At 33.9% G+C, this 24,527-nt stretch overlaps 2 protein-coding genes across 3 annotated transcripts in view; both read left to right on the top strand.

Moving 5' to 3' along the window:
• The first annotated feature begins 6,987 nt into the window (after positions 1 to 6,987).
• Positions 6,988 to 12,683, top strand: LOC126892772 (uncharacterized). Its single transcript, XM_050662467.1, has 2 exons — positions 6,988 to 9,802; positions 12,550 to 12,683. The coding sequence occupies exons 1-2, from the start codon at positions 6,988 to 6,990 to the stop codon at positions 12,681 to 12,683; spliced, it is 2,949 nt and encodes a 982-aa protein (XP_050518424.1).
• Positions 12,684 to 15,683: 3,000 nt separating this feature from the next.
• LOC114336447 (protein Son) overlaps positions 15,684 to 24,527 on the top strand; it is a 91,546-nt gene continuing 82,702 nt past the window's right edge. For both annotated transcript variants that reach the window (XM_050646656.1, XM_050646659.1), the window contains exon 1: positions 15,684 to 16,324. In XM_050646656.1, coding sequence (XP_050502613.1) covers positions 15,784 to 16,324 — 541 coding nt within the window. In that variant the 5' untranslated portion in view covers positions 15,684 to 15,783. The remainder of the gene's footprint in view (positions 16,325 to 24,527) is intronic.

The following is a 24,527-nucleotide window of genomic DNA, read 5'->3' as shown; positions in this document are numbered from 1 at the left end:
AATGTAAATCAAAAATGAATAACCATTTTCAATTTCGTTGCAAAACGAAAATACAGCCGAACCATATTCTAGTCCAATCAGAGAGTGCGCTGAGCAGATGGGACGTGAATTGTAAATTGTAGAATTCCCTCATCTCCCTTAGTCTCAGCAGCATCCGTATGGCTTGCAAATTGTAGAAGCCTCGGAGGTGTAACCAGAGAAGGTTCCCATTGTTTTCATTCTGGTGGGATGTTCTATATACCATTAGAGTGAAAACTTAGTCTTTATATTTTATAGTTAAATTTTATATTTTATATTTAATTAATAACGACTGGTCAAAAATATTACCTAATTTGAAATGGTCTATTCCTTAGAATATCAAGTTCTATTCTGTAACTGGTGCACAAGGTCAAATATTTCGGTCCCAACAAAATCAATGTAAACGACAGTCAGATTTGCTTCTGTGTGGTTATTTATTCTGTGCTTATACTACGTTAGAAAATGTTAAGACTCACTTTAATACACTCACTTAAATCTGCAGTATAAATTATTTGTCATCTTTTATTTCGTTAAAATAAGATCGTTCTCCTATAGACGCTTTGTTAATAATTTACGAAAAAAAAAAGACTAGTATTACAATACTAAATGATAATATTTTATTCTTGATAAAATAGTTAATACCAATATAAAATGAAATATTTCTAACTGTATCTTACACTTTTTAAGATAATATAATTAAACAGATCAACATGAAAAATGTAATCTTGAAATGTAGGTATAGAATTTTTAATAAACACAGACAGAGACTAATGGTACATGAATGGTACCACAAAGGGAACAAACCCCCATAAAATTTTTAACTAATAGTATCACAAAGGAAACAAACCCCCCTAAAATTTTTAAGGGGTGTACAAATATCACTGTTATTTTTTGTAATAAGTTCCTACCATAGCAATGCCAGGTGTCCATCGGGGCCGTAACTACGATGTTGAGGGCCCCGGAGCAAATGTGATCTGGGGGCCTCCTACCGGGAGGTCTGGGGACTTAACCCCCACGCAAGGGGGGTCCGGAAAATGTTTGATATTTAATCCCTTGAAAGCGCACTTTTCCTCCTATGTAAACACCACAATCTCTTCTTTCTTTTTTTTTCAGCATGTCCTGCAATAACTATAAAATTAGCAGCTCTAATATTACAGCTTCATCTGTATCTGACATTGCGAACGGATTATCAACGATTGCGTTCATTCGCTACAATGTAAATGGTCTTACTTTGTACCGAACGAATAACCAAGCGAACACCTACGAATTCGTTCCTTTGTTCGTGTTCACTTTGATTTAAAAGCACCTTGAAAGCTACTGCAGTGTGAGCCAAGCACACTCAGTGAAGCTGGTCAGTGTACTGGTGGGACTGATCCTAATGTGCTCTTTTATCTTATGTATACGCTTTCTTTTCAATATGTGGTTCCTTTCACGTACCAAGATGTGTTCTGGGGTAAATTGTTTAGCTGGGACCTGGTACCTATTCCGGTTGCATTTTAGTTTTTATTTCTCCAAAATAACTAATTTCCTCAGTCACAATTTATATGTTTACGAAAGGTCTCGGGGGCCCCAGCTTAGCCCAGGCCCGGGCCCCCCTCTTCCAATGCCATTTTAGGTTTTACGCCGAAATAACTAATTTCTTAGTAATAATTTAAATTTTTATGTTAAGGTCTCGGGGCCTCAGCTTAGCTCAAGCCTCAGGGGCCCTGTTCTGTTCCATTTACATTTTAGTCTAAAGGACTAATTTCCCCAGTGAAAAATTAAAACTATGTTGCGGTCTTTTTAAAATTGTGTCATTTGAAAATATTGCGTTGGGATCGGCTTTTAAAATACATATTTTTATTTTCCTCGTTAAAATCTATGCACGGGGCAGCCCTTGGTAGTTACGGCCCTGATATCCATTTTCAACAAAAAATCTCTAAAGTTTTCGATATATTGAAAAAAATCGGTTTTAATTTTCTAACTTCAAAGGGCTGTAACTTTTTTTATGTGCACATTTGTACTAAGGTAAGTTTATAATTTAATTATTATTAATATATACAAGTTACTAATTTGTAAAGTGCACTTTACATCAACAATAAATTGAACAAGAAATTGACAAAGTTATTCAAGGTCAAATTTGACTTATACAAAACACCCAATTTTGCCGTGAATAAAAAGAAAATAAAGAAATTTGACAAAATAAAACATATCCAATTGTTCTATTTCATCAAATTCCTTCATTTTCTTTTACAAACCATACATTTTGTACACGTTAAATTTGGCCTTGAATAACTTTGTCAATTTCTTATTCAATTTATTGTATGGTTTGTAAAAGAAAATGAAGGAATTTGATGAAATAGAACAATTGGATATGTTTTATTTTGTCAAATTTCTTTATTTTCTTTTTATTCACGGCAAAATTGGGTGTTTTGTATAATTAATTTGACCTTGAATAACTTTGTCAATTTCTTGTTCAATTTATTGTTGATGTAAAGTGCACAAGGTCCAAGTCGGCTTTATCTTCTCATTTTCTCATTTTCATGTCATATCTCTAGCGTCATAAAGTTAGCGAAACGGTTTTTTTAAAGTCGTTATTTTGACTTCTACCATAGCTCAAAAAATTGCACCTCGTTTGCGGATAATTGCACCATTCAAAATTTCATTTGCGGAGTTTCCGTTTTCGAGATATAAGCAAATCAAAAGTGGAGATTTCGGCGCAGCGCTAAAAATAAATGTCGATTTTCAGGGTATAAATGCCGTAAAGTCACTAAATAACCATATCAAAAAATTGCACCTCGTTTGCGGATTATGAATAAACTGGTTTTAATTGAAAATTGTGAAAATTAAAAATGTTATAAAGGAAAACGATATTAATGTTGGTTGCCTATACTGCAGGGGCAAAGGAATGCCAGAATAATTTTCACTTTTGGTAAACCTAAACTGTAAGGCTAAAAGTAGTATGTACCATAGTCAAAATAACTCCTCCTGACTTAGAGGTAATCCCTCCTTTGAAATTTCATTTGCGGATATTCCATTTTTAAGTTATATCAAAATGAAATTTCTCGGGACAGCGCCAAAGTATATATTTCCATTATCGGGATATTTATTAAAAGCTGTAAAAATAACAATAACTATATCATTTAATTCCTTCTGGTTTGAGGATTACGAATAGACCTGGTTTAAACTAAAAATCATAAAGCTTAAAAATTTTCCGAAGAAAAAAATTTGCCATTTTGGCAAAAGTATTATCTGTATTGTAATGCATATCTAAAATAATTGCTTCTGACGTAAGAAAATCCCCCCATTCGAAATTTCTTTTGCGGATTTTCCGTTTTAGAGTTATAAAAAATAAAAATTTTCGGCGCCGCACCAAAGTGTTTATTTCCTTTTTGTAAATATCAAAAGCTATAAAACCACTAAATAATCATATCTTTTAATTCCTCCTCGTTTGAGGATTATGAATATACCTTTTTACTAAACTAAAATTTTTAACTTTTAACTAAAAATCATAAAAATTAAGAATTTTCCGAAGAAAAAAGATTTCCATTTTGGTGGGCCTAAACTGTATTAGCAAAAGTATTATCCACCATATCTAAAATAATTCCTCCTGATTTGAGGATAATCCCTCCATTCGAAATTTCATTTGCGGATTTTCCGTTTTCGAGATATAACCAAGTAAAAAATTGAGATTTCGAATAAATTTTCATTTTCTGGGTATAAAAAGCCGTAAAATTGATAAATAACCATATCACCTAATTGCTCCTCGTTTGCGGATTATAAATAAACTGGCTTTAATTGAAAATAATGAAAATTGAAAATTTTATAAAGAAAAACGATATTAACGTCGATTGTGGTTGCCTACACTGTAGGGGCAATGCAAAGGAATTATTATTCATAGTAGTGATGTTGATTATAGTTACTTTCGAGGATTCGTTACAAATCGTTACTTTTGTATAAAGTAATACAGTATTCGTTACTTTGGATTACTATGATTACTTTTGTATTTGAGTACCGGTAATCATATCGAGAATCGTATTTCTTAATAGGTAGATATTTTGTATAGGTATTTCGATATAACAACGACCTTCACCGATCTGTTTAAGGGATAAATCGTTACTTTTGTATAAAGTAATCATTTACAGTATTCGCTACTTTGATTACTATATGATTACTTTTGTTACTTTTGTATTCGAGTACCGATAATCATATCGAGAATCGTATTTCTCAGTAGGAAGGTATTTTGTATAGGTATTCTGTCACACCCTTAAAACGCTTCATACCGATAACGATATTCCATAACACTCGTAAAATACCGGTCCCGTCCGTTACTCGCCAGGATACGATTGGTATTTTTTTATAGAAAGTAATCAAGTGTACTGGTTGTAGATACAATAGTCGTTACCCGCTCTGATACGATTGGTACAAAGTAACGAAGTAATCAGAGTAATCAAAGTAACGATTTGCCTCTCTGTATAGTAATCGGTACTTTCGGTATTCGTAAGTAACGAGTACTTTTTCTTTAAAAGTAACTGTTACTTTTTCAACATCACTATATATACACCATGGCCAGAATAATTTTCACTTTTAACTTAACACATTTAATTTCTCCTGGTTTGAGGATTATGAATAAAACTTATGGTTTTAACTTAACTAAAAATCCGCTGTGTCTAGGTACACGCTAACGTGTACGCAAATAAAAAAATTGTCTATTCGGTTGACTTACAACGGTTAGGGATTAATAAAGAAACAAACGAATCGGCAGGTCGATTGTAATATTTTAGGTATACCAGTTAAGCGTAGACTTCGGGTGCGTAGAGGGTCAATATCTATTTAATTATTACATTTTTAGTAATTTTTTGATTAAAATTTAATAAACAAGATAACTTAAGGAAAAATAATAAGATGGATAATAAAATACAATGCACCCTTGTTAGAAATACCTTTCTTAGCAAAAACTTAATATGTACTAAATTAGAAGAGACTTCCTTGACTAAAAGAACAATTAGGATTCACCCGCAAGTAATATTTTAAATACGAAAAAATATATAGATTAGTGCCGATTCGATATGCGGTCTACCATCCAATATGCGGTCTAGAGCAGAGTAGCTAATTCGTTATGTGGTCTATCATCATCATCAGTAGCTCGACAACCCTTTTTGGGTCCTGGCTTATTCTAAGAATTTCCTCCATTCTGTTCTGTTCCTTGCTTTGTTCTTCCAGTGGGTAATCTCAAGTGTTTTCAGATCTTGTTCCATGTATCTAAGTTTGGGTCTTCCCTTTGACCTTTTCTCCCTACTGGTGTTTGCCTCCATAGGCGTAACCAGGATGATCCTAAGGGGGGGGTTACAACTACCTGAAAGGGGGGGGTTACAACTACTGGAAGGTCTCTGAGGGCTATGGTGTTAAGCGTAGAGAGCTCAAAGTACATCACAATGGGGGGGGGTTACAACCCCCAAAACCCCCCCCCCTGGTTACGCCTATGTTTGCCTCATTATATGTTTTGGTGTTTCGGTCTCCAACATCCGTTCAACATGGCCTATCCAGCGCAGACGTCCGATCTTTATGGATGTTATGACGTCAGATTCGTTGTATTCTGCGTATAGTTCAAAATTATATCTTCTGCCCCATACGTCATTTTCTTTCACTTCCTTATATATGTGTCTGAGGATTTTTCGTTCAAACGTACCTAATAAGTTCTCATCGCTTTTCGACAGTGTCCATGTCTCTGATCCATATATAAGGACCGGTTTTATCAGGGTTTTGTATATTTTGCATTTGGTTTTTCTCGTGATGTTGTTAGATCCTAGATGTTTAATTAGTCCATTATGTGGTCTATCACAGAGTAGTTATTTCGATATGCGGCCACCACTAAATAATGTTAATGCATTTAGTAAATTTTGCATCTACTCGTATATACAGTAGGGTGCAAATGAAAGGAATAAATTTGTTTTTTCGTAAACCGATGACATTAGGGAAAATCCCGAAAAAGGCCGATTTTTGTTTTTAAATTATATTTTGGCATACATATCATACTAGTGTCGTCATCCATCTGGGTGTGATGACGTAATCGATGATTTTTTTAAATGAGAATAGGGGGAATTTGGTGACATCGGCAGAACAAGTTTATGGCAAATCCTACATAACATAGGATTCAAATTTAAAAAAGAGGATAACAGAAAAGCGCTTTGTGAAAGAAGTTCTGTTGTACACAAGATAATTGAGTTTCTGAGAAAATATAACAAATTTAAAGAAAAAGAGTCAACTTTTGTATATTTAGACGAAACATGGATATTTTCTAAGGGTGCTACCAAGAGAATATGGCAAGATGACAACATAAAATCAATCAAGCATACTAGTGGAGAAGGGAAGCGACATATAATTCTGCACGCGGGAGGGAAGACAGGATATATAAAAGGTGCTAATTTAATATTTTCGTCTACATAAAAAAACAGTGACTATCATGACTGTCGAGTCATTATAAAATATGGCAGTGTCCGTGTTTAAAAGATATTTCTGCTTTATACATACGGCGAGCCATATGGTTTGTTTTTCGTTGTTTTAAGGTGAAGGGATGATGGGCTTACTAGCCTGCCCACTTGAGATTGAAACGATAAGAATGTATTGCAGTTTTAAGGAATGTGTAGATATTGGATATTATGTTTTTAAGTCAGTCGAGTTTGTAACATTCTTCGGATAACATCCAAATAAAAACTTTATTTTAAGCTACACTTGCGTATTTTTAATAGGGGTAATTTTCTGTAAACGAAAGTTATTTTCTTTAATTTGATTTCGAACCAGGGATCTTTGCGTGAAGTAACTCGTGGACATCCCTACGTAACATTTTGGCGACCGCGATAAGGACTTAAATATATACGGGTGTGCTTAAAAGTTAGTTGTTTCCGCTTATTTAGTGTAAACTTTTTTCCGGCGAATAAATTCGTTTGTCGTGAGGCTCGGCCGAAGTTTTTACCCTTGTAAGCGAGAAATATGGCATTAGAATTAGAAACAAAACGCCGAACAGTACTTCGTACTGCTTTTACGACAGCTGCTAATGTTTTGGACAATTTGTTATCTGAAACGGTGGACACTCGACCCTGGCAACAAATTAGTGTACAGTGGGAACTGTTACAAGTTAAGTACAATGAGCTGTGTGTCGTGGAAAGTGCGGTGTTTGAAGCTATGGTCGAAAAGGCTTCCGAGGCAGAATTAATCAGTGAGATGGAGGCAAAGGATAGATACAGCACACGCTACTATGAACTGAAGTACAAATGCGAAGACAGACCCAGTTTAGTAAGTTCAGAGTCATCAATAGAAGGTAAGCGCAGTTTTAAATTACCTCCAATCGAATTCAAGAAATATTCTGGGGACTTGATAGATTGGCTTCCATTTTGGTCGCAGTTCAAAGTAGTGCATGATGATCCATCGATTGATTTAAACGACAAAATAGCTTATTTGAGACAAGCCACTGTAGACGGTAGTAAGGCCAGACGTTTAGTGGAGAGTTTTCCTGCAGTAGCCGATAATTACTCAAAAATTATAAAGAGTTTGAAGTCTAGGTTTGGCAGAGAGGATCTCCAGATTGAAGTATATATTAGGGAGCTCTTAAAGTTAATTTTGAGTCGAGTTTCTAGTAGTTCTTGTAATGTTTCTGCACTATATGATATGATAGAGAGTCAACTTCGTTCACTTGAGACCTTAGGCATAACTGCTGACAAATATGCGGCAATATTGTATCCCCTTATTGAGTCATGTTTACCGGAGGATATGATCAGACTATGGCATAGATCTTCACAGTTTTTAAGGCCTTCTGGTTCCGTATCCATGCACAATGTCGAAGAATATGCAGAAGTTTCAACTTTGGAGACAAGATTAAGTGGGCTAATGAGTTTTCTACAAAATGAAGTTCAAAATGAACAAAAAATTAATTTAGCAACGGAAGGTTTTGGTTTATCGACTGAAAATAAATGTAAATCTAATAACCTGGTTGAAAAGAAGAATATAAAATTACCAAAGCAAGGAACTGATCAGCCATCAGCGACCGCGGCTGGGTTGGTAAATTATGAGGTTGACAGGTGTATTTTTTGCGAAGGACAGCATGACAGTATCAATTGTTTTAAAGCACAAAAATTGTCTATGGAACAGAAACGACGAACATTGTCAGAGAAGAAAGCCTGTTTTCGATGTTTGAAGGTGCGACATTCTTCGAAGAACTGTAGAGCACGTTTGAATTGTATTTTGTGTTGTAAATCCCATGTTGTTTTGATGTGTCCTGATTTACCTGTTAACAAAATTGATACATCGACCTCAAGTATCAGCCGCTCGGAAGAAAATAGGACTGAGGATCAGACGCTTGCGAATTTGAATAATACACAGGTTTTTTTACAAACTCTGCGAGTAAACATAAGAAGTGCACATGGTACTAAACAAGTAAGGGCACTTATTGACACTGGATCGCAGAGAACATATATTTTACAGCGTACCGCACAAGAAATGGGTTTTTCTGCTAAAGGAACGGAAAATATCGTACATACGTTATTTGGCGGTAAAAGTACTTCTGAACAACGACATAAATTATACAAGGTAACTGCGAGTGAAGGAGCTTACTCTTGTTCATTTGATGCCTTAGATCAACCAAAAATTTGTGCAGATGTCTCTCCTGTTTATCACGGCCCTTGGGTTGAGGAACTTAGTGACATGAATATTTCGCTCAGCGATGTCGGACATATAGCACCAATTGAGATTTTGTTAGGAGCTGATGTTGTAGGCAAATTGTATACAGGAAGGAAATATCAGTTACAGTGTGGTCTTGTAGCAGTTGAAACTTTGTTAGGTTGGACTCTTATGGGCAAGGTGCCGGCAGTTGCTTCTAATTTCAGCACATCTATGATGTCGATTGCGTTGTTTGTTGATAGTTCTTCTGTGGCGAAACTCTGGGAGCTTGATATTATTGGGATAACCGATCCTGTAGAAAAATTGACACGAGAGGTGGCGGCCAAGGAGGCTAAGAATTTTTTCTATGAGACTATCCGATGTGACAACGAAGGTAGGTATGAGGTTATGTTACCTTGGTTGAACAAGCATCCTTTAATTTCAGATAATTTAGTTGTCGCTAGAAGAAGGTTAGATACTACTTTAAATAAGTTGAAAAAGTCAAATTTGTTTGAATCGTATAATTTAATATTCAATGAGTGGTTGAACGAGGGTGTGATCGAAATAGTAAATAATCCCGAAGAGAATAATTGTGTGCACTATTTGCCTCACAGGCCCGTTATTAAAAATACTAGCGAAACCACGAAAATTAGGCCAGTCTTTGATGCATCATCTCATGAACAGGGTCGTCCTTCTTTGAACCAGTGTTTAGAGGTAGGGCCTAATCTTATTGAACTTATTCCTTCTGTGTTATTACGGTTCAGACAACAAAAAATAGGTGTTGTGTCGGATATTCGAAAGGCTTTTCTTCAAATTTCTGTACATTCGAAGGACAGAGATTTTTTGAGGTTCCTATGGGTAAACAATGAAGGAAAGGAATTTGTATTTCGACATAGGAGAGTTGTTTTTGGAGTCAACTGTAGTCCATTTCTTCTGGGTGCTACTATAGAATTTCATTTGATAAAGGCGCTGGAGAAGTGTTGTAATGATATGCCGTACTCTAAAAATACAATTGAAAGGCTTATGATTGGGTTCTATGTAGATAATTGTGTGACTAGTGTTACTGATGAGAATGAGTTGAGAAAGTTCGTATCAGAAGCAACTGCCATCATGGAGGAAGCTAAGATGGATTTGAGAGGGTGGGAGTCTTCTGGTAGTACAAAAACAGTTGTCCCTGTTCTTGGTCTTCTCTGGGACTCCTCAAGAGACACACTAAAAATCAATGGTGAAATTTTTCAGGGAGTGGTCGGAAAAGAACCCATAACTAAGAGACTGATGCTTTCTGTAGCTCAGAGTATATTTGACCCTATTGGTTTTACCTGTCCAGTATCTCTGTTCCCTAAACTGTTGCTGCAGAAACTTTGGGAAAAGCGCCTGGGATGGGATGCACCAGTCGAGAATGACATGGCTGAGGAATTTTGTCAATGGGTTACTCATCTTCCTGAACTGTCGAGTATTGAGATTCCACGTTGGATCCAGGCTGGGCCCATTGAAGCTGACCATTGGAGTTTGCACACCTTTTCAGATGCAAGTAAGAAAGCTTATGCAGCCGTAGTGTTTTTGAGAGTTCTTCGGAATGATGGTGTTTCGATTTTTCTTGTAGCAGCTAGGAGTCGTGTGGCTCCTTTGAAGAAGATTTCTATACCTAGATTGGAACTGTTGGCAGCCACTATTGGTGCTAGACTTTATCAGTCAGTCAAAAGACAATTTTCTCAGCATGTTGAGTCTTATTTTTGGAGTGATTCCACTACGGTTCTTTCTTGGATTCAACGTAAGGATGACTGGTCTGTTTTTGTTTTTAATAGAGTTCAGGAGATTAGAAATTTAGCCAATGCTGAGTGTTGGAAATATGTGCCTGGTTCTCTCAACCCTGCCGATCTTCCATCAAGAGGCTGTGGTGTTCGGCAATTGTTCGAATCTCGATGGTGGGAGGGCCCGGAATGGTTGTACAGAAACGAAAATTATTGGCCCCAACAAAAAGTAGAGGTTGATGAAGAAGAAGTCGGCACTGAGAAAAAGAAAAAAGCCATTTCGTCACTATTGAATATGACGTCCGACGATTGGCACCTGCGTTACTTTTCTCAGTACACAAAACTGTTAAGAATGATGGCTTGGACGCTACGATTTTGTTACAATACGAGAAATTCAAATGGAAAACTTACAGGCGAATTGGTTGCGGAGGAAATCGACAAAGCCGAAATGTTTGTGTTGAAGTTAGTGCAGAAAGAAGCGTTCGGTTCAGATACGAAACGAATTTCCTCGCTAAACACGTTTGTCGATGAATTTGGACTTATACGTTTAAAAACTCGCGTTACCGAGAGAATTGACACGGAAGATTTTCGTCTGCCTATCTTACTTCCGGGTGAACATTTTATAGTGCGCAAGTTGATTTTGAGCTTACACAAAAACTCTTGTCACGTTGGTACACAGGGACTGCTTAGTTTGCTCCGCGAAAAATATTGGACTTTAGGGGGTAGACGGATTGTGCGGTCCATTTTAAAAGAATGTGGTGTGTGCAAGAGACAAGATGGGAAATCGTTCGAAGTACAAACGCCTTCATTGCCGGCCGATAGAGTTCGAGATGCTGCAGTGTTTGAGATTTCCGGGGTGGACTTAGCTGGGCCTCTTTACTTGAAATCGGGCGAGAAGGCATGGATTTGTTTGTTCACTTGTGCCGTTTATCGCGCAGTTCATCTGGAACTCGTTACCTCCTTGTCAACAAATGCATTTATTCAAGCTTTCCGTCGCTTTGTTGCCAGGCGTGGACGCCCGAGAACGGTTTATAGTGACAATGGAACGAATTTTACGGGACTTGAGAACGCGCTTAAGCAATTGGACTGGAACATGATCGCGGAATATAGTTCTACACAACGTATTAAGTGGCGTTTCAACCCCCCTACAGCTGCATGGTGGGGTGGATTTTGGGAGCGATTAATAGGTATTGTGAAAGGACTTTTGCGAAAAGTTTTGGGTCGAGCGTCTCTCAATTATGAAGACTTATTGACATTGTTGTGTGATTGTGAGAGTATAGTCAACTCGCGGCCATTGACGTATATTTCGGATGATCCTACTGAGTTAGCCGCGTTGACGCCAGGTATGTTTTTACGTGAGCAAGTCAGTTACGAGTTGCCGGATTGTGATTTGCTAGAGCAGAATTCTCTCACACGCAAAATACGCCGTTTGCAAGAGTTGAGAAGTCATTTGCGAAAAAGATTTCGTGCTGAATATCTGGCTCAACTCAAAGCGGGAACGAAGAAGACGAAAGTGTCTAAAGTGTCTATCGGGGATGTCGTTTTAGTAGGCAACGAAAACATCAAGCGCCTTCAGTGGCCTTTAGGAAAAGTTATTGAACTTTTACCCGGTAGAGATAATCAGGTGCGGTTAGTTCGTCTTGCGACAGCACAAGGCCAACTTCTGAGACCGTTGCAAAGGCTTTACCCAGTGGAAGTCGTGGAGGCAGTTACTGCTGGCGAGAATATCCAGGGCATTACCCTACGGGATGCGGCTCCAAAGACAGTGCCTCAAGAGAACGGTTGTCAGCTCCAGGCTGAGGAAGAATCAAGTGAAATAAGTGCGGGAGTGACAAAAAGCAGAGCACCCGATCTAAATGAAAGATGTACGCGAAGTGGCCGGGTAGTTAAAACTCCTGTAAGATTCAAGTGACATTTTCTTGACTTGATTTTTTCATGACTCTGTTTGTTTTTGATATATTTTACTTTTTACTTTATTTGATATTTTATTGTAATTTTTCGTGACTCTGTATTTTTTGAGAAATTTTGTCAAATTCCCCAAGGTGGGAGAATGTCGAGTCATTATAAAATATGGCAGTGTCCGTGTTTAAAAGATATTTCTGCTTTATACATACGGCGAGCCATATGGTTTGTTTTTCGTTGTTTTAAGGTGAAGGGATGATGGGCTTACTAGCCTGCCCACTTGAGATTGAAACGATAAGAATGTATTGCAGTTTTAAGGAATGTGTAGATATTGGATATTATGTTTTTAAGTCAGTCGAGTTTGTAACATTCTTCGGATAACATCCAAATAAAAACTTTATTTTAAGCTACACTTGCGTATTTTTAATAGGGGTAATTTTCTGTAAACGAAAGTTATTTTCTTTAATTTGATTTCGAACCAGGGATCTTTGCGTGAAGTAACTCGTGGACATCCCTACGTAACAATGACAATATGAACACGGAAATGTTTGTAAAATGGTTGCGTGAAAAACTTCTTCCCGGATTAAGTGAGCCCAGCGTAATTATTTTATACAATGCGCCTTACCATTCAGAAATACTAAACAAAAAGTCCAGCAAATTCGTGGAATGTAGATAAAATTAAAGAATGACTAACAAATGAACGCATATCTATTCCACAGCTTATATTAAAGTCTGAGTTGTTACGTTTGGCAAAAGAACATGCGAAACCAAAAATCTTTCTGGTGGTTCAAGTTATTGAAAGTTACGGGCATCAAGTTTTACATCTTCCACCACACCACTGCCAGTTTAATCCCATCGAAAATATATGGGGAACAGCAAAATAATATTACGACAACCATATTGGTCCTAGTGGTTATACTGACGAAGCGGTTTGGGAAACTTGGCGAGAAGCACTTTCAATTGCAACTCCCGAAGTATGGCGGAACTGTATATCCAAGTGCGAAAAATTAATTAAGGATTGGTGGATTCGTGAAAGTAAAATTAACGAAATAAACCCAATCATATAATAACAATTAACGGTGACCCCAGCGATGAAGATGATAGTGTGAACAATAAAGACTAAATCATTTTAGTAAAAAAAATTGGTACGTATATTGACTTAATAATATTTAGGAGTTTACTTGAATATTTTATGTTTATATAATGCCCTGCTGTAGGATTTCCGGATTCTTTTCAAGGCGTGATCATTTTAGTAAGTGTGATTTGTTTGAAATTGAAACTATTTGTAGATATTGTAGTTACATACATATTATAATATTGTTTTTATTAATTTTTATTTACGGGAAAAATACCCCATTATACAAAAAAACTATTAAATATACATAACTAAGAAAGAAAACTTATTGACTATAGGCTGCATTGCGGCCGCTTTAATATATCACTTAAATTGATTGTGACTTTATATAAAACCATTTTAGAGATTAAATTAAAACATCAACAATACAGCAACGTTTAGCCTTCTACCTTTTATAAGTTAGAATTTGTTTTATTTTTATTATATGGATATTCATGCAACAATTAAAATTAGGTATATTGATTTTTTGCTACGGGTAATGAACTGTTGTAAAGAATCATGAAATTATATCGTTTAGGCTTGTGAGGCTATACAAAAACCTAAAATTTTAAATTATTTGATTTATATAAGAACACCCCCTCAAATAAAAAACGACTGCGCCAATGTGTAAATAGTCAAACTACAGCGGACCAGTCAATTCGTTAATTTCTTTCTTAATCCGTGACCGGTGTAAGCCTACCGAATAGACAGTAAATTTTTTATTTGTGTACACGTTAGCGTGTACCTAGACACAGCGGATTTTTAGTTAAGTTAAAACCAGGTTTATTCATAATCCTCAAACCAGGAGAAATTAAATGTGTTAAAGTTAAAAGTGAAAAATATTCTGGCCATGGTGTATATGAAAAAGTAACTATTCGTTACAAAGTACTCGTTACTTACGAATACCGAAAGTACCGATTACTATACAGAGAGGCAAATCGTTACTTTGATTGCTCTGATTACTTCGTTACTTTGTACCAATCGTATCAGAGCAGGTAACGACTATTGTATCTACAACCAGTACACTTGATTACTTTCTATAAAAAAAATACCAATCGTATCCTAGCGAGTAACGGACGGGACCGGTATTTTACGAGTGCTATGGAATATCGTTATCGGTATGAAGCGTTTTAAGGGTGTGAAAGAATACCTATACAAAATACCTTCCTACTGAGAAATACGATTCTCGATATGATTATCGGTACTCGAATACAAAAGTAACAAAAGTAATCATATAGTAATCAAAGTAACGAATACTGTAAATGTTTACTTTATACAAAAGTAACGATTTATCCCTTAAACAGATCGGTGAAGGTCGTTGTTATATCGAAATACCTATACAAAATATCTACCTAGGTACTGAGAAATACGATTCTCGATATGATTACCGGTACTCAAATACAAAAGTAATCATAGTAATCCAAAGTAACGAATACTGTAACTGTAAATGATTACTTTATACAAAAGTAACGATTTGTAACGAATCCTCGAAAGTAACTATAATCAACATCACTACTATGAATAATAATTCCTTTGCATTGCCCCTACAGTGTAGGCAACCACAACCGACGTTAATATCGTTTTTCTTTATAGAATTTTCAATTTTCATTATTTTCAATTAAAGCCAGTTTATTTATAATTCGCAAACGAGGAGCAATTAGGTGATATGGTTATTTAGCAATTTTACGGCTTTTTATACCCAGAAAATGAAAATTTATTCGAAATCTCAACTTTTTATTTGGTTATATCTCGAAAACGGAAAATCCGCAAATGAAATTTCGAATGGAGGGATTACCTTTAAGTCAGGAGGAGTTATTTTGACTATGGTACATACTACTTTTAGCCTTACAGTTTAGGTTTACCAAAAGTGAAAATTATTCTGGCATTCCTTTGCCCCTACAGTATAGGCAACCAACATTAATATCGTTTTTCCTTTATAACAATTTCAATTTTCACAATTTTCAATTAAAACCAGTTTATTCATAATCCGCAAACGAGGTGCAATTTTTTATATGGTTATTTAGTGACTTTACGGCATTTTATACCCTGAATATCGACATTTATTTTTAGCGCTGCGCCGAAATCTCCACTTTTGATTTGCTTATATCTCGAAAACGGAAACTCCGCAAATGAAATTTTAAATTTTTTTAAACGACTTTAAAAAAACCGTATCGCTAACTTTATGACGCTCATATCTCTTATTATAATTAAAAGAAGAATATAATAAGTGACATGTGACATGACATGACATGCCACACGTCACACGTATGACATATGACATTGTTTGTTTGATATACATACAAGTTTTTAATTTTTTGAAAAACTATAATTAATTTCTCAACGAGTATAGTTATTTTGTAGATCAGAATGTTTTCTATTAAAGAAGAAAAAGAACAAAAGCCAGAAATTGCAGACCCTCCCCAAAAATCATCCATGGAAATATTATCAGAACTGTTCAGCACATTCCATGCAGAACCTCCAGTTATAGTGAAAAAAGAAAAAACAGAGGAATCTAACAAAAAGCACAAGAAAAAGAAAAAGCATAAGAGCAAAGAAAAAAAACATAAGAAAAAAGATAAGAAAAGAAAAAGATCTACTAGTACTTCATCAAGTTCCTCTGAAAAAGATGATAAAATGGACTTGGCACAAATCCTAATCAAACAAGAAAAAGAACTTGCAGAAAGGAAGATAAAACAAGAGCTGAAGAAAGTTAGAACACAAAGTTCAGATGAGAATAATGAAGATGATATTAAGAAAGAAAAGAAAAATGCTAAAGAAAAAGAAGCTGAGGAAGAATTTAAGCCTAGTTCTATTAATAAAAATAAAATTATTATCAAAGATATTAAATTTAAATCCTTGTTTGATTCAGCCATAAATGAAATCAAGAAGAAAATTGATGTCGAGGAAGGTATGCATTCATGATTTGTTTTTATTTTCTCCTAAATTTCTTTATTTTATTTATATTATCCCTATCATTTAAGAATTAAATAATTGTACTACATATCCTCGGTGATTTTACAATACCTCCTATCTGCTTTTTCATGAATTATGTAAGAGAGACTTAAAAATTTTTTAAGGTCACCTCCTTAATATGATATTGGTTGACTTGTTTTGGTATAAAAATCAACTTTTTATTTACTAAAAAACATATTAAAACTTACATATGAAAACAGGAAATGATCCTAAAAAAGGTTTGAAGTCTCTTACAAAATTCATGAAAAAGCAGATAGGAGGTATTGTCACTTCACCGACGATATATTGACGAAGAAGAAATTTCTTCCTATATCTTGGCGTTTTGGGAATCTTCTTTCTTAGCCTTTTGACTGCCACCCACAATAAGAGGTTATTCTCTATGTGCCAGTGGAATATTAGACCCATAAGATAAGTCATATAAAGAACGTGAGAGTTGCGTTGCCGACACATAAACAAACTTTGTCAAAATGCGAGAGGCACGTTGCTGACAGTCAATAGGTTAACACATTCACGGTCATGACTGCGTATGAAGTCATTTACTCCATAAGAATACATGTATACAATGAGAGCTTTTCTGTGAATGTTTTAAAGAAATAGATAAAAATATGCTTTATTGTCACTGAAAATTTTACAATTCTATGGACAAAGCTTAGGTGTATTGAGTCAAAATATAAATAAATAAATACAATTTTTTGAAATTAGATAAATCATCAATATTAAAAAAATGCAAGTTAATAAAGTATGTACTTAAAGCAACAACAAAATATGTATTGCAAAATTAATATAAATTTTTGCAAATTGAATATACAGTGGAACCTCGATAACTCGGATTAATCGGGACCGCGGCCGATCCGGGTTATCGAAAATCCGGGTTAGCCGGAGAATATAGTAAAAATTAATAAATAACCTCCATTATAATTACAAAAACATGAAACACATATGCACAGTACACATCTAAATTACGTATAGTTGTATAGAGTGTAGAGTTTTGTTCATTTCTTGGTAAAAAACTCAGTCATAGTGTAGAGATGTACCGACATCATAATATGGTAGGTCTGGATCCTGCGTACAAAAAAAAATTGATAAATAGCAAGCTGAAAATTTGTTATTAGCTTAAGGGTGTCTAGTCGGACAAACATTAATATATGGGAACACTGGAACAGGGGAAGTTTTAACTGTGGAACAGGTTATAAATTTGGAACGGTCAGACCACGAAAACGGCACATGTATTTTTTCCGACAGAACAGACTTAAACTCTCCGAACAGAGATTAAACTCTCATGCAAAAATCAGACTGCTATTTATCACCAAATTGGCGTTTTAATGAGTGGAACATGTAGAATATGTCAAATGACAGGAATTATGACAGGTGATAAATAGCAGTCTGATTTTTGCATGAGAGTTTAATCTCTGTTCGGAGAGTTTATGTCTGTTCTGTCGGACAAAACAAATGTGCCATTTTCGTGTTCTGACCGTTCCAAATTTTTGACCTGTTCCACAATTAAAACTGCCCCTGTTCCAGTGTTCTCATATATCAAAGTTTATCCGACTAGACACCCTTAAGCTATTAATAAATTTTTAGCTTGCTATTAATCAACTTTTTTTTCATACGCGGGATCCAGACCTATGGTAGCATAATATCATATTATGATGCTGCAATAAATTTATTTTAAAGATTCGCCTTTATCAATCCTACCTAATGTTTCTAGTTTCTTTTCCATTGTCACTACAACATTTTTACGTTTTGTTACCATTACGTAGACAAAGCAAACACAATCTGAAGCACAATTACATTACAGAACGGAAGTGATTAATAGGCTGTACTACACACAATACGGTCACAAGGAACAATGTTGTTATTTAAGAAAAGACAAGACCATTGTTTTAAAAAAGAATTTTTAAATAGTCACGTCTTTTTTAAACAATGCTAAGACAGTTTGACATAAATAAAGAAAAAGGAATACAGACAGGTGTCTGTTCTTTCCGATAAGCTGAGACGGTCGCTCTGGCTGCCGCCGTGTGCATGAATCATTTTTACTATTGTACTTATGTGTTCAAATTACACAAATACACATTATCTCTCAAATATTATTTGGCCTACATACATTTTTATTTGATAAAATTGTTAAATTGTTTATTTGTTAAATTTTTGTCTGATGAAAATCGGTCCGGGTTAGCCGAACTTCCGGGTTATCGGGGGCCGACTTATCGGGGTTCCACTGTACAACAAAATAAAATACTAACATTGGAACTGATAAGTTTAAGTTGCTGCATGTGGCACCCAAATATAGATAATATAGTTTATTACTTTATACTTTATTATAGATAATATACTTTATCGCCAACCGTCACTAAAGTCATTCATTATTGCACTTACTCATTTGCCCTCATTTGCGGCAGTAAAGTAACACTTTATTGTACTGAAAGAAGAATATCACTTTACCTGCTCGACTAATCAAATTAATTAAGTCAGTAAGTCAGTTAAGAATTTAAATGGTCAATGGCAGTAATCAATTATTTATTTGTGTGACCTTAAAATTTATTTACTTTAATTAAAAAAAATATTGTACAAAATTTTCCGTTATTATTAAGTAAATTTATGTCATGAAATTCTGTATTATTTTGCAATTATATTCATACAAAATAAATCAAAACTTTACAAATTTAGTAATAGGGAACTTGCACAATTTTTTTTATTACATAATAATGTTCAGTTTTGTTTAAAAATGAGATTTCCAAAATTTCACGCTTCAAAAACTCGTAATAACTTAGAAATACGTATTTAAAGTCTTCAGCGGTATAAAATAGTTCAAATGACCCGTGACGTCACATAGTTTTACATTAGTTATTATTATGGTTATATTTCGCTGTGTCTAGGTACACGCTAACGTGTACGCAAATAAAAAAGTTAGGTATGTACACGCGAATTAAACTTCATCAAGCCAGTGACGTTATTATTTAGCGTGCGCAGTGACTGTATGTTTTGGTACATGCTATTTTGATATGTTTAGCGTGTGTTTGATAGAAAAATATTTGTTAAAGGAAGGGAAGCAGAACTATTCAGATGTTTCAAACTTGATTGTAATAAATCAATGTATATATTAAAGTATATATTTAGGTTAGCAAAATAAATATATGTATTTAGTTGACATAACACGTAAAAAATATTGTTAAAATAATTTTTATATGTAAGTTAATTATTATAATCAACTATTCTAAATGGGAAATAAGCCACAATTTAACTAAAAAAATGATTTTATTAACGTTTCGACATCCAAATCGGATGTCATTGTCAAAATACAAAAATTAGTCAGATTAAATAAATTATTAGAAAAATTTTTTACTAAGCAACACCATTTTTGTTTAATTTAATAATATTTTGTATTTTGACAACGAGATCCGATTTAGACGTCGAAACGTTAATAAAATCATTTTTTGGTTAAATTGTGGCTTAGTTCCCATTTAGAATAGTTGATTACAAAAATGCCACAAGGATAATAGCTTCAGAACAAGTTAATTATTATTGTGAAAGCTTTAGGTCTTCTTTTTATTTTAATCTTTTACGGTAATACATACTATTTCATTTATAACTAAAAAAAATATATATTAATTTATAGTCTCTTATCTTTTTCGTACTGTTTTAAAATTTTAACTATTTAGAATGGGAAATAAGCCACAATATTATTAAAAAATGATTTTTATTAACGTTTCGACGCCCATAAAAAAAATAAAACGTTAATAAAAATCATTTTTTAATAATATTGTGGCTTATTTCCCATTCTAAATAGTTAAAATTGTAAAAATGCCACAAGAAAATAGCTTCAGAACAACTGTTTTAAAATGTTCTTAAACTCATTAAAAGAACTAAATAATTGTCCACACTCCGTAGTTCATTTAAAAACAAACACTAAACAAATAAAAAATAAGAAATCACTGACACTCTAACTTTTTTATTTGCGTACACGGTAACATATACCTAGACACAACCTTATATTTAGGTATATTCTTCTTCTCCTTCTTTAGTTTATTGGCCTCCACCTACTTGGGTATTTGGCAAGCTCATCATCGTGGAATAAGTCAAAAATATTTATATTCTAATGACATTTATCGTATGTCATTGTAATAATATATACCAGTTTGTTGAAATTGTAGTTTTATACTGTTTTTGAAGGAAAGGAACGAAGGTTTACTATTGAAAATAAAACCATTTTGTAAAAGTACGAATTTTTCTATGAATAGTTCAAACGATCAAAAACACTTGTAACGTCACATAAATGTATTTTCTACTGACGTTTATAACGTCTAATTTAAAATTCTGTTTTCTTTATTGGAAAAATGTAAATGTAAAACCAAGTGACGTCAAGACGCGTTTTGGACCACCTGTTTTAATTTGAATTTTTAATCGTCTTTAGGGGCCAAACGAAAGACAAACAAAACTTTTTTATCTTTGATACATTTTTTAAATTATGTTGTGTTGTGATTTATAACATTTTTTTCAAATTTAAAAATTTATGCAAGTTCCCTATTAGGTATTTTCAATATTGACAACAACTATGGATTAAACATGGAAACCGCCCATAATGCAAAGGCATTCTGTCATTACTCTCAATGTCATACAAAATTTTTATTACATCTAAAGTTTATAAAATTCTTAAATCTTTTAAGGTAGGTAACTACTTGGTGCTACCTACTAATGCAAATAATGTGTGAAATTGTGTTTTTGTTGATTCGATTATATATAGGACGGTGATAGATATTTATTGATAATTTGTTAGTAAATATATTTATTTAGATTGTCTACGATTCATCAAGAGAGAAGCAACTGCGCAAGGATATAGAGTTCATAAACAATGACGTAACTATTAACCATATTTTTAATTTTTGGTAATAATAGTAATAGTAATGTTTTAGTTAATCATTAAGAAACTCTTCTACTGAATAATATGGTCTTTAGATAGATGGGCTTTTGTCATTTTACGGAACATGGGGAAATATGTTGCAGATTTAAGTCGTAAAGGGAGATGGTTGTATAGTTTTTTTGCAGAATATAATATAGATTTTTTTACTAACATAAAGGATGGGATCAGTAAATAGACATCAAAGGTTGAATTTCTGATGGAGTACTCATGATGAGGCCTTGCTGGAAAGACATGTGTGTTTACCAAGCAAATAGTTTCTAAAATATATAAAGATGGAAGGGTTAAAATTCCATGATCTTTGAAGTCACTTCTGCAATGTGTTGTTCTTCTGACGCCAAACAGATAAAACAGATCTTAGCTTGCTACATATCAAGATATTCTGATATCTAACTTTTATTAAATCTTACGTAATTTCCCTAATGTTCTTTTCTGTTAGGTATATAAGTTTATATTAATTTTACAATTATTCTGTATTTTGAAAGTCACCTGGAAAGTGACAAAATCCCTTACAGACAAATTGCAGGTCTTTGTTAACAAATGTCTACGAAGAATTGTGCGTATTTTCTGGCCAAACACCATCAGAAACGAAGATCTGCTACACCTGACCCAACAAAATAGGGTAGAAAATGAAATGAAATCCAAAAAGTGGGGGTGGATAGGTCACACACTCCGAAAAGATAGTTCCAGTATTACAAAAACTGCCCTGGAGTGGAATCCCCAAGGAAAAAGAAAAAGAGGTCGCCCAGCACAAACTTGGAGAAGATCCATCATGGACGAGATAAGAAGTCAAGGAAAGTCTTGGAATGAGGTGAAGGCCCTAGCGCAAAATAGAACCCGATGGCGCGTTTTCACTGAAGCTCTATGCTCCACTTAGGAGTTCAAGAACATTATATATTATATATTGAAAGTGTAAAAATACTTTTTAACTACACTCACTGGCATGAAAAACCGACACCTCTTGAATTTTTGATTTGTCAAAATACCTATTATTTTTTATTGTATTTTTTTCGACGATTCACATGCTCTGATGTAATGTTTTGACATATATGTTTTATGTAGGAAATGCGTTCGCAAAAACGTTTATTTGCAGAGAACTATATAAAATTACAAAATTAATACAGTAATACCTCGACTTACACTACCCCGACTTACGCAAACCCAGAGTTACGTGATTTTCATATCTTGTCGATTTGTTATTTGATGTGATTTTAAAATATTGTCGATTCATTATTTAAGCGCCACACAATCGTTTAGGTATCGACGAGATAGAATTACCACCCACATACTATTTCTCATCCAATGTGTTATACACAGGCGGCACACCCTCAAAAAAGCGTTTGGTTTTCGAGATACTGACCACGGAGGGGAGAATGGCTAATTTCATTCATACTTTATATTTTTGAGGGTACTGAAAACGAATATGAGGTTTATTTTGAATTTCATGTGGGGGAACATTGTCAAAATCGCAGTTTTACCCTAAAAATAAAAAAAATCAAGTTTTTTTTGCGTTTACCTCGCTACAACTCTGTTCCATTTTAACATTTTTTTCTGAAATTTTTACAGTATATAGCTCTAACATGTCTGAAGACAAAACTACCTGTTTCAAGCTTTTATTCTTATTCTGATACAGGTTATGAGTTTTTCAAAGGAAAAGGTGCGGATTTGTGCATCGCAAAGTTTAATTGCTAAAGTTGTGTGACGAAGTTTAAAATTTAGCTTCTTAATCACGTTTATGTTAAAATAGACAGTACAGAGAAATTTTCTGGTATGTTTTAGATCAAAATGTTGTATAGAAAAAAAAATAGTGCAACTGTTAATGTCGACATTATAAATCCCTAATATACCGCTTATTTTTCGAGATACTGACAATGGGTGGTGAATGGCTAATTTTGGCTTTAGATTATGTTTTTGACCCTGATGAAAACGAAAATAAAATTTATTTTAAATTTTAGGTGGGGGAATATTGTCAATTGCAATTTTACCCTAAAAATAAAAAAAATGAAATCACTTTTTTTGAGTTTATCTCGCTACAACTCTGGTCCGTTTTCATATTTTTTGACAATGGTTTCTGCTTTAAGCTTTTAGTCTTATTCTACTAAAAGTTATGGATCTTTTAAAGTACAGGGTGCAGATTCGTGAATTGCAAAGTTTATTCGCAAAATTTGACTGACAAAATTTGAAATATAGATCTTAAATTATTTTTAAAACATGAGTACAAAGAAGTTTTCTGGAAAGTTTTGGATCAAAATGTTTTATAGAAAACAAATGGTGCAACTTTTAACATCGACATTATAATTCCCCAAAATAATGCTAATTTTTCGAGATACTGATCATTAGTGGTGAATGGCTAATTTTGATCTTACTTTATGTTTTTGATGATGCTGAAAACGAAAATCAAGTTTATTTTGAATTTTAGGTGGGAGAACATTGTCAAAATAATTCCGTAAAAATAAAAAAAACTAAACAACGTTTTTCTTAAAATTAAAAGTTGCATCATATTTTTTATATAACACATCTAGATCTAAAACTCCTCATAAAACTTCTTTGAACTCTATGGTTTAACATAAACGTAATCAAATAGATAAATTTAAAATTTTGTCACTTAATTTTTGCGGTTTAACTTTGAAATTCACGAATCTGCACCTTTGGTTTTTAAAAATTCATAACTTTTATGAAGAAATGATTAAAATACTACAATTGCTTTCATAGTCTTCACAAATGTGAGAAATATATGCTGTAGAAATTTCAGAAAAAAATATTAAAATAGAACACAGTTGTAGCGAGTCAAATATAACAATTCGTGACTTCATTATTATTTTTTTCATTTTTAGGTTAAAATTGCGATATTGACAAAGTTCCCTCACATAAAATTCAAAATAAACCTATTTTTCATTGTCAGTACCATCGAAAACATAAAAGAAGACCAAAATTAGTCATTTACCGCCCATGGTCAGTATCTCGAAAAATAAGCGTTATTTTGGGGATGTATAACGTCTATATTAAAAGTTGCGCCGTTTTTTTTTTCTATAAAACATTTGTAACTAAAACTTTCCAGAAAACTTATTTGTACTCTATGTTTTAACATAAACGTGATTAATAAGATAAATTTCAAATTTTGCCACTCAACTTTTGTGCTTAATCTTTGCAATTCACGAATCTACACCTTGTACTTTAAAAAATTCATAACTTTTACCAGAATAATACTAAAAGCTTAAGATAG

Source organism: Diabrotica virgifera, chromosome 1 (genome assembly GCF_917563875.1).
Source record: "Diabrotica virgifera virgifera chromosome 1, PGI_DIABVI_V3a".
Classification (NCBI taxonomy): Eukaryota; Metazoa; Arthropoda; class Insecta; order Coleoptera; family Chrysomelidae; genus Diabrotica; species Diabrotica virgifera.
Note: the sequence above shows the minus strand (reverse complement) of the source record. Positions and strands in the feature narration are given on the sequence as shown.